The following is a 16,528-nucleotide window of genomic DNA, read 5'->3' on the forward strand; positions in this document are numbered from 1 at the left end:
AGTAGTGTATGTCTAACGACGTCGACAATCAAAGTGACATATTTTAAGCCGTAGACAAAATGGAAAACACATTCAATATACTATCGGCTAATTGACATGGCGCCAACCACCGCAGCTCGATCTCTTGCTCACATGCCCATTGCCCATTCGTCCATCGAATTATGCTTGACAGCACACATTATAACAATAGATTAAAAAAATTCACAAAACTCGATGGTGAACTGCTGTTTTGAATGTAGCATGATTTCATCATGATGTGGCGTTCTTCCTCTGTTCTTTGCTCGGAAACACAAATTTCTTTTTGCTGCAAAGCTTTATGTTTATCTTCATTTCTTGTAGTTTGATATTGCCATGTGAACAGCATACAGTCATTTCCGAAGATTGGAACCGTACCGAAGATTGGAACAGTGTTTTCTTTTTTGTTGGGAACGAAGAATGAAAATTCATCGAATTTCGAATGATTTTCCTCGAATTCTTTTTCTCATTTAATTTTTTTACTTGATTTTTTTAAAACACTTTTTTTCACAAAAATTTTCTGAAACATTCGGTTCTCCTTTCAACCATGTGATTTGTTCCGCCACGAATTCGGCACGTTTTTTTTTCTCACGCTTCGGGAAAAGTGATTGTCAAGTGGCAAAAAAAATGAAGCAAACTACGATTCACGTTTGCCAATGAAAACATACACATTGAGGAAATATCAATTTCATAAAACACTGATCAAATTGGCCAACAAACAGCCGCATCATTTCAGAAAATGTTCATTCGAATGTTTTCGTTTCACTTCTTCATTGGTAATTCGCGTACGGGTCGTTTTGAATTTGTTTATTTATTTGATTGACGCGGATGCTTAACACAAATGAAATGGTTTGCTAAGTATTTATAATGGCAGTTGCCACCACTGATGAATGCGTACAAAACAAGAAAATATGTGTATGTTTAGTTGCGCGCCATATGAAATTCAATTCGTAAAAATAAATAGATTTGTAGTTTCTCGCCTCTCAGCGATGGAGAGTGTCCGGCTACATAGAAAGTGAACGGGATAAAAAGCGTCAGAGAGAAAGCGTTGAAGAGGGGAAAGCGTCAAAGAGAGTGAGAGCGCGTCAAATTGGCCGAAAATTGTGCACATCGAAGCATGTAGACGTAACATTTGCACATTTATCGCCGTGATACTTTTCTCTATTTATTGGTGGCAAATGTTGAATGTGTGTGACAAGAGAAAACAAACAACATCAGCCGACTACAAGTCCACCTAATACGTCTCTATATGGTACCTGTCTCGTCTATCAGCTAATAATAAGCCGGTGCCCGTTGCCAAATATTCAATATCAAACAAGCAAAAGCATATTCTTACACATTTTCCGTGTGTATAATGAAATGTGGCGAGAAGGTGTTTGTGCGTTCATGTGAAAAACCGAAAGTGACGGCTACTCTGACCGAGTGCGGTTCAACTAACAACTGTCGTCGGAAAGCTTTCACAGATACGTCTCGCCCAACATAACATAAAATCATACGTAATACGTCGTGTTTATTCATCAATGCGTATTTGTAAGACGGTTCAAATGACAAGTGATCGAGTGCTTTGACGTCTGAGTCATACTGTCGTAACAATTGAACGCCGTACAAAGTAAAAATTCTTTATACTATTGCAGGATTACTACTCGCTGTGACGCTTATAGTTCCGCAATGTGTGTGGTTTGACGTATAATAACGACGCTCATTTTCAAATCTTAAACGCTTCTCAAGTGCACAATTGGCATATTGGCATTTAGATAAATTTAGAAATATCCGAGGCTAACCAATTTAAAAACAGATTTTTAATCGATGAGGTTATATTCGATGTAATACTCAATCACAAGCATTGACCAGTCAAGCTTTGGAGTGGGTTGTTCCTTCAGCGAAAAATGAGAGAGAAAGATTTCGCATAGCCAAGAAAATACACAAAGTTTTCATTGAAATACATGATCTTTGCAAAATAGAAAAATAAGCACTTTGGACGCATACAATCAATAAACACTGCCATAAATATCACTTTCGTACGTCCAATTAAATGACGGAGTGTGTCGTTTATTTGAGAAAATTAAAAAAAAAATTCTGCACGACACACAGAAATAAAACTGGGTTAGTTATTTCGATATCCAACGTCTTTGACGTCATTCACGTGCATAAAACCATTTTGTTCGTAAATTTTGTGATAGTTCTTATGAAATATGTTTAGAACGTGTTTTTCATTGTTCGGTTGACTGAAACAGCCGACGAGAGCGGTAGCGAGTGAGAGACTCGAATGAATTTCGACAACAGAATCGACCTTGTCCTGATTTTGTGCCTCCTGAGCAGACACAACATTTTCTTAACGCAGAAAAAAAACCTCAATCAACGTCACACTCTTTAAGTGGCCTATTAAAAGGTATTCCCATTTGAACCGTATCAATTTTCCTAGCAATCGACATCGAATCTATGGTTATTTTTGAAGCTTCTATTGCTCTCAAGGAATTGTTCCACGTAAAATTTCGAGCAACAAAAGTTCGCTTATTTTTCTATTTCCATGGGAAAGTGAATTCAAAGAGCAATTTTGCTTAATATTTGAGGAAAAACAAGCAGTATTTTTCGCAAAGAACCTGGAGAGTTTCAGCAGAAATGAACAAAATCTGAAGATGTTTCTTTTTGAATCTTCTTCTCAAGTGGGGATATCCAAAGAAATGAAGAAGAGCGAGGAAAAAGTCTAGCAATATTTGAAAGGAACATGCATAGGATGAAAAGAAAGTAAACAAACAAGAGACGATGTAAAAGCGAGAAAGCAGCAAAAAAAGTATACAAAACCCAAAAATAGAGAATGCAAAAATAGAAAAAAGCATAAAAAAGCAGCAGCAGCAGCAGTATATGTTAAAAAAAAACACAAGATTATATGCAAAAAATATAAATGTCAACATGAAATGGGAGAGAGAGAGATATGGCCGACTGATAAAAAATGGGTTGGATGACATTTTGAAAAATACAACATGATAAAAATATATGGTTGTTGGTTGAGGATGAGCCGCATATTTATTTTGTGTACTTATTTGTTTGTTCGTTGCAGAGAGCAATGAAAACTGTGGCTGTTGTGCTAATGCCAAATGTAAATTTAGTCAAAATAAATCCGGCAGAAAGAAACATACGATGGGATAAATTTAATTCGGTTTCGACTATTCAGGCGCATATTTTTATATAGTAAATTTTATAAATAGTTTTTACGTGCTATTAAAACGAATTGGCGTATCCTACGTATTTAAGTGTGCATGCATACACGCCACATAACAACAGGTATAGAATTACGTACGTTTCGATCTTGGAAGCCGAAGTTGAAGAAGAAGAAGAGGCTAAATGAAAATAGTGTGAAAAATTATGAAATGGTTATGCGTTGTGAATGAGAATGAATATAAAAAGAGCCGAAACTATGATTTGGGATGCCGAAAATACTTCGGAGATCCTTGACTGACTTATTTCTGTCACATTACATTTTCACAAAAACAAAACTTATGCAATGCTTTTTTAGTGCACTAATGACAGTTATTATCGCCTATTCGTAAGAGTGCCATAAATTAATTCATTAACACGAATACCAAGGGATTTTTTTTATTCCTTCTCGGGTTTCGTTGTCGTGTGAAGAAAACTAATTTCGAAATGATGTGTGTACGTCATTGCTATTGACATCATCGTCATCACCCGAAGAAACTACATTACAGCCGTCAGCATACATAGAATTAATCAAGCCGAAGTGATTAATGGGATACGACAGCCTGCACTCAAAATACATCAACGAATGGGCGATTGATTGCCATGTACATACGATACGACTGACGTCACAACACGAACACATTAAGATGGTTTTTGTTGGTCGGCCGATTCCGAAATGACGAAATCATTTGGGTACAAAAACAAAATCATCGTTAAACGTCGAAATAGTAGACTTTGTGTCGTGGGCCACTTTTTGTTCGTTCGTTCGTTCCTTTTGAGCGAACACTTTCACTCTTCACAATCGTCGACAACTGCAAGCAACGACACAGTGTATGAGCAGTATTTTGCTTTGTTCGTGATGTTTTGTGTGCTGAATCCGTTTTGTATTTTCATTTATTGTCATAGCCGAGGCCCATTAAGACAAGGAAAAAATGGCATACAATATAACGAATGTAGCAGATTTTCTTTATTGGTTCGATGTACTCTTATCGCGTCGACATTTGCTGAGATTGTAAACAGAACGAAGCAAAAATAAAGCAGGCATACACAGAGATGCGTTTTAAAGCTCATCACTTGTTTCAATGACAGAGTCACTCGACTTGTGTGTGATTTTTTTCTGAGGAAATTAGCTTATAAAATGCATTTGTCGCTAAATGAATGTAATTTTATTACGAGTTTTGCTCTTAATTTTCCGTGTGGACGCATACTGCTGCGAATGGCACACGGAACGAGCAGCAGCAGTAGCACCAGCAGAGATAAAAAGAGTGCAAAATCGTGTTAAAAGCACTTTTTCCCACAATGGCAAGTTGTGCAAATTTACGAGGAAAATTGTCAATTTTACGTGCTCAAAACTCGAATGACGCACTTCAACCAATTCTCATCCGCTCGTTCGTTCGGCCGCTCGGCCGACCGCACCAGATGCAACTGTGTATTTTCCAATGAGAAATAGTAAAAACGTCCCAATTATTTTATGTATTGCGTGACAAATTGGATTTGTGGCTTTGTTTTTGTTTACATTGTGCTGGGGCAGCCATAGAAAACAGCAACTGAGTTTTTCAGCTCGGACACACACACACACTCATGGGCACAACTCACTTTCTATTTCTTGAACTCTTTCTTTTTGTTCGCGCTCTCTATATTTCTTTCAATCTCAATTTTCGCGCTCTTCCCATCCTTTTCCATTCTCTGTCTTCTCCATCTTCTCTCCATCTCACTCTTTATCACCTATCGATGCCATTAGATTGAACGCAAAAACTAACTTCTTTTCGGGAGGGGGATTTTAATGAAAGAGGATTTATTTTAAGCGAAAATAAAACTTGATTTTCACGCAAAATACCGCTTAATTGCTGGCAGAGCGAGGAAAATATCGTCTTATTTCAACACCCAGTAGCGGTTGAATACAGATAGAATAGTATTCGCTGAACGTATAAATTCGAATTCGAGCAAGATTCGTATCAAAATCGTGTTGAAAAAGAAGCTGCAGTTTCTTTGTTGACGAGGATCGAAACGAGAGCCATAATTCACTCAATTGCGTTGTTTCGTATCATTTAGAGACTGGGATGATTTGTCAGCGTTGTGTGTGGCATCGAGATCGGTAATCGCATGGACCGGTCCCGTCAGTGAAAAATATCAAAAAGGTAGATCTGTAAATGGCGTCACTTACAAAAAATAACCACACAAATCATGTTTAAGCGAAATGTGTAAGCCATCTAGAGTCTGGACCAAAAGCGGATTTCATGAGAAAATTTTCCATTCGGTTTATCTCTCTCTCTCTCTCTCACTCTCTCTCTCTCTCTATTGTGATGATCCGAACACTATAATTCGCCGTTTTATTGTGTGATATTCCCTTTGTAGTTTTTCCACATTCGGCCGCCTGACTCAGTACGATAATTTGGACCATATATCTCTGTTTTGGCTAACGACTAATGCACATAATTTGCTAAATATAAATCCCGGATAGCCACGCAATGTGTTGGAAATGATTATGTGTATAAACTTTTCGCCATTATTGCATTGCCCATATAGACATGGCTATCTCGTTCACATGGAGAGCATCGCTTCAGTTGCCATCGGTCCAAATATTTTATGATTATCATCGCACCTCGTGTAATTTATAAACGCAATAACAACAAATGAACGGGCAAATAAAAGAAGCTAAACTAGCTGAGAAATCACAGAACAGCAACAGCAACAACCATAACGCCGTCTATTATCAGTCGATGGCACGGCCAAAAAAAAAACACAGTGACGAAAGTGAAACATCTCACTCACTCACTTATTACTCACATTGTTGTAAATTAGAGAGAAAAGGCGATTATTGTCATTATTATTATTATTAGCACATTGCTTCATCTTGGCACTCAGTCGCTCGCTTACTCCTTCCCTCTATCGCTTCACATCTTTCTCACTCGTTCGCTCGTACACATTTCTCACGATTTCAGTTGCATTGACGTCATTTCGAGATCACACACGGCCATTCGCTTCGACGCATAAGTAAACAAAATCGTCAAGAGTCGTGAGTTTCTGTTGAATTGTATGCCAGCCGTGAGCGGAGAAAACGAACGATTGTGCAAATGATTTGAATTAGCTGTTTGATGTAATTTGTTGTTTTTTTCTTCCTTTGCTCATTTCCCATACAAAAGGCTTAGCACGTTTATTCAGAAGTTTTACGTGGAAAATCTTTCAATCGACGTGTGCTCTTTTTGTTTTCTTTCCACGTAAATAAACGTCAGACGACAATCATTAGATGGATTCAACAGAAAAATACATATATTTTCTTTTGAATATAAAAGAAAACGAGCTGAACACACTTATCACATGTTAAATCGGTTGACAGTTATCCATGTAGCCTGAAATGGTTTTTTAAATGGCCCGATAAAAGCCAATTTTCCATTATCATTCTGTCGTTTGGATGAATACTACATCCGCCGTTTTGAGTATAAAAAAGGGTAGTTAAATGCTGTATAACAACAACAACAGCGTTTTTGGTCTTAAATAAACTGATGACGCATTGCAAACAGTGGCTTCTTCTATCACTCTTCGAACGTAAACTACAATTTCCACATACAAGACTTGACACACTCTTAACATTTTCTCTCAAATCTCTCAACAGTTTCTTTTTTTTTTGATCCAAATATTTGTTTGATGATCAAAATTGCGACATAATTATCAAAGATGAGACGGAAACCGCAAAAACCTAATGAAAATTTACGGACAACCGTTTTTTTTTCATCTCGAGGCGTTGAATATATAGAACGACATTTGGTTATGTTATTCAAAACGAGTTCAGGTTCACGTTTTATTGTTTCGAAGCAAAAAAAATAACGGTTTGATGTGCAAATATTCCAAATGCGATTTGCATGCAAATGACACTCATGAGTTCGACGATGGAGTGAAATCCGAGTCAAACTGCGACGAGAAATCTAAGTGAATTTATGCACGCACACATCCCGAAGATATTCGTAAATGGATAAACTTTACTCAATCAAAATGGGACAAATGTAAAAACGAAAACCGCTTGCAGCATCGGCCAAACAAAAATGGGCGAGATACGAAAATCCACGAATATGCTCGCTTCAAATCCTTATTTTATCACTTGAAATGACGGAAAAACCAAGTTTTCTTTCTCATTCGCTTGAAGGTGTTTGACTGTATATGTATACATTGATGCGATCCGGTCACGTTCGAATAATAACTGAAAATCACGCGCATCATAGGAAGAAAAAGCATTCTCCACCGAAAAAGAAGCGTTTCCATCGATGAAAAAAGGATTGTGTAACTGTGTGACGTCTTAGGTTTCTTTGTCTATTTTTGCTATTTGTGCTGCTTGAAGCAGATGCAGAGTGTGAGAGACGAGTTCTGAAGATGTCATCTTAATAACCTTTTCTGAAATGACATTTGAATCAAGAATTTTATGTTGACAGATGTGTCAAACGCATTGACGTCACACCAAGAATATCAATGGTTTAGAAAAAGTACCCATTTTTTTCAATGTGTTCCAGTTTTGCCTTATGCAGTTAACGACGCATCGTCGCTTTTTCTTGGAATCTAATCACATAGGCTGAATGCGAAGAAGAAATTTTAATAAGCAATTTTCAGCTTGGAAAATTGATTACATAGAATCTCGAGGGTTTACATCAGTTGCCAAGTTCAAGTCATTCAAGACATTGTTCCATGTGTTACTGCTGCTGCTGCTGTTGCTGTTCCATGCGGTTTCTATCGACCGAATCTATGACGCTGAACGACTCGTGTATTGTATGAAATAAAACAGTTTCGTGGGCGTCAGGTATATTGGGATTTATTGCCGCATGTCGCTAAAACACAACAATAAATGAAAACATTTGAAGAAATGGTATATCATACCAAATTTATTTGTTTTAATACGTGAGGCTCACGTCGTGAGCATCGAACGAAGTAGGGCAAAAATTAAGTCGCTGAAAGTGTTTAGCCATAAAAAGAAAATCCAGTTACTGTGGGTGGCACTGGTTCAATCTAGATTTTATGGTAAATAATTGCAACTCGTGCAAAATAGGATTTTCGTGGAAAAATACAAAGTCAATTGACATCATAAGCGGGAAAAAACGTCAATTCCAGCAAATTCAATGAACTGAAACGATCCTTTCGCTCAATATAATAAATTACTTCATAAACTGATGATTAAATTGATGGCATTTATGAAGTGTGTACCACAACCGCATTGCATATTGAATCTGAGCTTTGGTCAGGGTTGTTATGAATGGGCAAACACGATGGAATGCATGTTAGGAAAATGTCTCACGGTCAAAGATTGCGGTCATTCCGAATACATCATCCTTATCGTACACAGCATATACTACTCATAACTTTCACTAGCGTCTCTTGTCGAAGTAATCAAGTCAAGCGTCGTGCATGTCGAAAATAAACGATTGAACGAACGAACGCACGGAAAAGATAAACATTTAAAAAAGATTTTCTCTTTCTGTTGCTCCTTGTCCGATACGTTGCATGCGACCGTCAAACCGTATATAGAATTCTCACATTTAAATATAAAAGACATTGGAGGGGAAAAATAGCAGCGCAGCGTGTCGACAACTCGCGTGAAAATCTAAATATAACCAATATTTGCACAAGTTTACCTTAAACTTCACCCAGCTGGTCGTGCCACTACACACCTCGCGCGGTTTTCTCGCGTCTCTAAAATTACAACAACGCAAGAGAGAGAGAGAGAGAGAGAGAGAGAGAGAGAGAGAGAGAGAGAGAGAGAGAGAGAAAGAGAAAAGGAAAACATTTCGATTGTGTTGGTTTTTCAGCGGAAAAACAGATATATATTAAAATGACATTAGTCGGTTATATTTTTGTTTGATTTCCCTAAATAAAAAGGCAACAACAACAGAAATCAAATTGAGTTCCGTCTCGCAGAATTGAAAAGTTAATCCATAATCACCATTAAAACCACCGCAAAGAATTAAAAAGCTTCGGTCAAAACAAATCAAACAACACTAAAATGGTAAGAATAGAGAAGCGTGACAGAAAAAAAAACAGTCGAAATACAGATTCCGATTTTGATTCGGGCAAAAGTTTGATTGTTTGTTTGTGGCCCGTTGTCGTGTCTAGTTCGCTTTTTTTTTATTGAGATTTCATTGCTTTGTTTTCTTTTGGTACGCTTGAATTGTTCGGTTCTCGTTCTTTCCGTTTTGTCCATGCATTTCGTGTGTGGCGAATCACCGCCGCCGCTGCCGACGAGAACGACGACGACGACCACAACAACAACATCGACTGCGAATTTTCAGCATGAAATCAACAAGGAGAACGCCAAAAGAGTTTGTAGATAGCAAATCTATTTATAACATTCGAAAAAAGACGCTGTATAAAAATACACACTGGCCGTTAAGAGTGTCTCTTGAAAATTACGATCTAACGAGAGAAAGAGATAAAATAAATGCGCACGTACAAATAAAATTTTCAACAGCCGTTTTGTTGCGCAAATAGCGAAGCAACACTCAGCCATTGTGGAGCACTCCAATTCTCATCGGAATGGACTAATGAAAACAACAATCGCGACGCTTTTTTCAAGTATGATTCTTTCTCCCTCTTACTCACTCATTCGCTCATTCGCTCACTCTCTCGCTCCAATCCTATTACTCATCTTACCTCCCTCTGACTCGTTCTATCTATATCTCCCTTGTGTGTGCACTTTTTCCACCCGCCACCGATGATGATTTTGTCGGTGACGAACCTAAAATTGTGTTGTTTCCCATTTATTCTCTTCAAAATTTTACTTGTTTGCGCCACTTGAGCGAAAATCTGAAAAATAGACAGAATGTGAACAGTGTGCCGTTATCATGACCTTGTACGATATAGTATAAGTAATAATTTCTGTGTCGCATCGTTCATTGTGTGTTGTTTTTTTCCTCTCCCATTCGGATAATTCGTCGCATGGTTGAGCAGAGAAAAAAGTTCGATGTGTAAAAAAAACGGTTCAACTGAAAGTCTAGCAAACGAAATGCAGACAATGTCGAGGGAAACTGAGCAACAACGACAACGAAGGTGAAGTGAATGGGAAAGAGAGTGTGAAGAATGGGAACGAATGACTTATCTTGGGTATCGAGCGGCTCGATGACAGAATAGCCCACTTTATGCGGAAGCCATGTGACTGGAGCACATCGAATGAAAAATACTCCCACGTAAAAAGTGAGCAGCAGCTATGAATAGAGGAGAAATATGAAATAAAATATCATTAAAATTGTTCAACAGTGAATGCACCGCCAATATTACTTTGATAATAATAGCACGATAGTATGGCATTCATTCGGCTCTATCGGCTGGGGTATGTGATACAATAACAATCGGCGGGAAAAAAGCAACGAGTATCTCAATTTACCTTACATAAACAAAAAAACGGTCGACCAAAACAAAGTGCGAGGGACCAAAGCGCTCAGTCGTACCCATTGCAATGAATACGAAGTGAAAAGAAAGATCGATAATTTATATCTAAAAATAGGCCAAAATGTTCTCAATTTAGTTTATAATGCGAATCTATAAATAGGGAATGAGAGAGAAATAAAAGAAAATCAGCACTCTATGAATTGATTTGTACGACAGGCAACAATTAAAAAGCCTTTGATCAAACACACAAAAATCGGTACCGTGTCATGTGCACTGGCTCACTGTGTTTGCAACTCGATGCGTGCGACAGCTCCAAATTTTCATTGGTTTGAACAAAGCGTTCGCTTTTCGTAAACAGAGAGAAAGGCGCACCGTGCGTCTGTTTGCCGATCCGCAAAAAGCATTCGGGTGTCGCGCGCACAAACAAACAATATACATTTTTTTTTGTTCGAATTGGAGCCTATTTTTATAACATTTCATCAATGAATAATTTACATGTTGAGCGTTTTATTGTTTTCTTTGGCCAAAAATATCGACGCTGCAATCCTTTGAGTGTCAGTTTTTCATTCTCACAGTCTTGAGCGAGACCGATGACCGAAATATTGGACTAACTTCGAGAATAACACTGATTCATTGCAACTATTTTTTTCAATGTCGGTGGTGTTTATCGAGTAGAATAAACAACAAATCCCAAATGATTTTTCTTCTTCATATCATATAATATGATTTGTTGACTACGTCAAATTTCAACGCCGAAAAATTTGTTATTTAGATGAAAATCCATTTAACATTTCTCATTTTCCGCCAACATTTCTCATCTTTTGTCATCATCAAATTGCAAAACTTTTGAATGTCAGGCGATTTAGAAAGAAAAAAAAACAAGCCATTGCTAACAAAGCATGTCTCGAGTTGCGGCGAGACACCAGCCGCTAGCCAGTCGTTGTTCCGTTTGATTTATTCCCATATGTCATGATACAATTTCCATTTTGAATTGTAAATGAAAACCTTTCTGCGTCGATTCAATTGGAAAAACAACGAAATGCCTTTTTGCATAGAATGGCCAATATCCATCAAATGGCTTCCAATCAATTGCAATTTGCAATGATTCGAAAACACGCATGATTGATTTTACAATTGTCAAAGGAAACCAAGCAACCAAATTGACCGGTTGATATCAATCGGCTGGTGGGTTTATGGGACATGGAAGAATGGCATGTCAAACAATGTGAAATGAGTTCGAAACAAACACAGTGAGGTGCAGAGGGAAAATGGCAAATCAAAAATGAGCAAAAAAGAGAGAAGAAAAAAGAAAAAAGAAGGAAAAAACAAGATACATTAAAAAATAGAAGAAAAAAGGTCAAACAATGTGAACAAAAGAAAAAAACGCACTCATATTATATGCCCACAGCAAAAGCAAATGCAAATAAAAAAAAAGTAAATAAATGGTTGCTGTTGCTTGAAAATTTTATTGTAAATTGAACTGAATGATTTGCGGCTGAAGCGCAACAGCATTTACTTGATAAATTTCCATATCGACAGTCCAAAAATATGAGAGAATCATCCGAGAACCGTGATCGACCGTAATAAATAATTCAGACAATCGGCTCAAAAGCTTCGTCCAAAGATACATTGGCAAATCTATGGTCTTCAGTTAGAAAGGAAGATGTCTCGTGTCATTTTCCGTTCCACACGTTATTTATTTATATCCTTTTATTTATCCGACATGCGGCAACATTCATGTTGTGTGTAGAAAGTACAAGTGCCTTAAACCGTGGTAATTAAAATAAAGTGAAGGCATGTATAATTCAAGCGAACAAGCGTGTAAGCGAGAGATAGGACGAAATCGGCAGACTTATAAAATTGTCATTTGCTAAACGGAGCCAATGGAAATTTTCCCCCATAAACCGGCCAAGAATATGTATGTATTCGGTTCATGCTGTGGATCGATGTTTAAGATGCTTTCACTCTCTCAATTGAATGAAATTGGCTAAAAATAGCGAACTTTTTGCAAGTGTCAATATCTTCTCAATGAAAACAAATGGCATTATTAATTAAACCATGCGGTGGTTTTCCATTCCCGTCTCGCACTCATTCGAGTCAATATCTCTAATCGAAAATAATTGTGTGGCTTGGCTAAGCTCGTGTACGCGCGGTCGTTGTGCATTATTCGGTACGTATTTATTGGCAAACACGCGTTGCACAAATTGAGTCATCCCGCTAAGATTGTTGTTATCGGTTTTCAGTTCAGTCGCTGTGGGTGTTGAATGAATTCAATGCGTTCATTGTTTTTTTTTTCTGCATGTGTACACACGAGCGAGGGAGCGAGAAGTTTGGCACGTCGACCGATTTGTATTCGCCCAAATCTATTTATCGCATCATCGGGTCGATGTGATACAATTCAGTGCTTGGTTTCATTGTTGGTCGCTTGGAGTTAAAAAGCTCAAATACTCGAACCAAGCGAGCGAGCAAGTACACGTTAAATTAAAACGAGCAAACGTGAGCACGAGCGTGTGCGCGAAACGCATTCAAAACAATTGGCAACCGGAAAAGAAACTGTAGAGAGAAAAACTAACAATGCACAATGCGAGAGCTTGATTGAACGCATTTCGATGTAAGGAAAAAAAGGGATCAAATCATTGTATTGTTTAAATTTAGAATGCGAATGACGTCAATGCTTTGAAGTGTTTATCATCAGCATCAATTCTGATTAACTGGCGAGAAAATAAAAGAAACAAATCGAGAGAAACATACAGACGATTGCCAATTGTGATTTGACTTCCATAAAATCGGTGAATTATGCGTTGATGTTTTGCTGCACAGCACTGTTGGCGCGTATAAATAAATCAATGCATAATATGGTTGAATCAGAATATAACTTATTCTTAGAAATAGCTGCGATATTTTTGGCTTGAACAATTCTATTCCTTTCTCGTTGGCAAACAAACGATGAACACTCTCGATTTCAATAAAATGCACATAAATTCGAGCACTTAAAGTCACATTTTTATGCATCGATTGTATATTGCGGCAACATTATTGCCAATCATAAATTCATTCCGCCCAGAGGCAATCGAAGAGACTGCTGTAGCTGTTGCTAAAAGACTTCTCTAGTGTCAAACGACTTGTTCGTTCTTCTTTTTTTTCGATAGTTTTCTAGTACACTTGCTCATTTCGCCAAATGACAAATAAAAATCAAAACCAATAAAACTTGTCTCCTGTACGTTAGGCCATTGCGATGGACAGCAGCATCAATAACACGCTTTGAACATTTCGCTTTCATTTTCAACGACAAACACGATGAAGAAGAAATATTTTATATTATGAGTGGCATATTACGAATATACGCCACTTGAATGCTTTTTTTTAACTTCAATTGCACTCTTGATTCTTGCCGGCGGCTTGATTCACTTTTTTTTCTTCTGCTGCCTCTCTTGCCGTTGAATTTTACGCCGATATTTATATCTGAATCGGATTTTTTGCTTCACTCGACTACCTATTTTTTTGTTGTTGTTATGCACTTTAAACCGGCACACTGCTGACGTAAATGCTCTTTTATGCCGCCGCCGCTGTTGTCTTCCCTTCTGCAACTCCTGCTGTTGCCGTCTTTTTTTCTCTGCACTTGCCGCAAAATTGAAACGAAACGAAATGAAAAGTGTCTATTTAAAATTGTGGATGAAATGCTATAGCCAAATCGTATACACACACCGAGAATGAACCATTGAAATGAGAATGAGACTCTCTCTCGCTCATTTCAGCAAAACATATCACAAGCAACTGTTGCATCTGTTGTGCAAGCAGCACGAAAAAAATTATTAAGTAAAGCACAGTACGGCGATTAAAAAGCAATTCTTCTTTTTTTTCGTTCTGTTCTTGTAATCATCTCTCTACCCGAAATCACTTCCTCATCGCAAATTATCTGAAAAACAGCGTTTTGTGCGCATTCAACACTTCATCACGTCGTCGAAACAAAAAAAGAGTGTGATTGTGTTTTTGTCGAGATAAAATCGCGCTAGAGTGCAATTTCGCTGTGAAAGTGTGAAAACAATTGAACATGTTTGAGCCATTAAGTCAGCAAATTGGTGAGCAGCCATTGCTACAAGCGGATTATCTGTTCGAGAGTTTCGGTAATTTGGAGAAAAACTGTTTTATTTTACAAGGAAAAAATGTATGTGCTCGATTTTTTCCCTCGAGTTATCCCATACTGTTTTCCTTCATTTTGCGAGCATTCGAATAAATTTTTAAAGTTGTAAACCATTCTTTAAATTTAAACTACCTCAAAATATCGAGAGAAAACATTCGGAGCACGTGTCGTTCAGCTTCGAGAATGAATTTCAATATACAGTTTTATTGATTTCGCTATAAATTTTTTTTTGTTCCTCCCTGATGTAAGTTTTCTTTTCGATTCCCGATAAACGTGCAAATTGACGTGCATTCGTTCAAAAAGTACAGTGACGCACGCGGAGCGTGGCAAATGTACACGGGCCCGAGCTAAATGTGAATTAAGCCTGTTGAGAAAGCAAAAAACGCTTTTTTTCGCCTTCTGTCCGATAGCGAAGTTTCGAAATTCAAGCAAAAAATAAAGTCACCACGTACGGCCCACGCCAAGGAGTCAATCAAAATCAGCGAACGAGAGCGCGATTGAAGTTTGAATTTCCATCGCATCGCATCGACACCGCAATTCGATGAAAAGAAGCTTTGCGAATATAAATATTTACTCTTGATTGTCTATGCGAATTGAAAAGGCAAAGCTGCGATTTTGATTCTTTTTTTTCTCTATATTCCTCGAGCAATATCAAAGCCAATGGACAACACCCATGAGTTTATGTTTTTCTTTTTCTGCTCTCTCTCTCTCTCTCATTTTCGAATCCTTAATCTTTTATAGAATTTAAATTCAAAAAATTGTGTTTGTATTTATGTTAATCGGATTTTGTTTGCATTTCGGTTTTTCTTTTCTATTTTTGGGTTTAAAATCAACACCAGAAAGTAAACGTCAATTCAGAAATATGAAGCTCTCGGAAAGTAAATCGGATACACCAAATCTCACCGTTCATCGAAACAGTGTGAAACCGGGCGCAAATGAAGGCAGCGTTCTGCATCGCATACCCGATTTGGATTTGCCAATCATGGAAATTGAAAGTGAATATAATGTGGAGCGTATGATAGCCGAAGGTTGTTTTGCACGCATTTTATTGGTCAATCATCGGCCGACCAATACACAGGTCGTGCTAAAAGCCGTTCACGTCGAACTCACCTCACTTAAGGAATTCATCAAGGAATATCATTACAGCTATCAATTGAGCCATCATCCAAATATCTTAAGCGCCTATCAGGTGGCATTTCAAGCGAGCGATTATTATGTGTTTGCACAAGAATTTTCACCATATGGTGAGTGTAGTTGATTCATTGCCATTGCCATTTGCCAAAAAAATAAAATACGTTCATTTCAAAAGCGTATAACGAAAATAGCGAATGAAATAGAAGAAACCGAAGTAATAATGCATTTCCCTTTCTCTCCCTCTTTGTGTATTTAGGCGATTTGGCCAGTAATTTAGGACCAGGCGGGTTGAACGAATCAGCGGTCAAAATCATTGCCACGCAACTGAGCTCGGCGCTCGGTTTTATGCATTCGAAAAATTTGGTGCATCGCGACTTGAAATTAGAAAACGTTTTAGTTTTCACACTTGATTTTTCACGCATCAAACTATGCGATTTTGGTGCAACCACAAGATCCGGCATTTTGGTCACACGCATCAAACACACATGGTAAGCAATCGAAATTTCGAGTTACTTTTATGCGTGGCATTTATCGACTTTCGTTTGAAATTGAACCAAATGAGCACTGGTTATGATTACGGAAATTCACAAATCGAATTTTAAAAAAAAGAGTTATTGCCATTTGTCGATTCAATCCTATTTTATTAATTAATTCAATGTTTACCTGCTTCTAAATTTT

At 37.7% G+C, this 16,528-nt stretch overlaps 1 protein-coding gene across 1 annotated transcript in view; it reads left to right on the forward strand.

Moving 5' to 3' along the window:
• Window positions 1-16,528, forward strand: part of LOC129564839 (serine/threonine-protein kinase meng-po) — a 32,186-nt gene that overhangs the window by 13,033 nt on the left and 2,625 nt on the right. The window contains exons 2-3 of the mRNA XM_055439011.1: window positions 15,556-15,960; window positions 16,107-16,338. Of these exons, the coding sequence (XP_055294986.1) occupies window positions 15,556-15,960; window positions 16,107-16,338 (637 nt within the window). The remainder of the gene's footprint in view (window positions 1-15,555; window positions 15,961-16,106; window positions 16,339-16,528) is intronic.

This window comes from Sitodiplosis mosellana, unplaced genomic scaffold (genome assembly GCF_009176505.1).
Source record: "Sitodiplosis mosellana isolate CC-2019 unplaced genomic scaffold, AAFC_SMos_1.0 Smas_scaffold_2, whole genome shotgun sequence".
In the NCBI taxonomy this organism is placed as follows: Eukaryota; Metazoa; Arthropoda; class Insecta; order Diptera; family Cecidomyiidae; genus Sitodiplosis; species Sitodiplosis mosellana.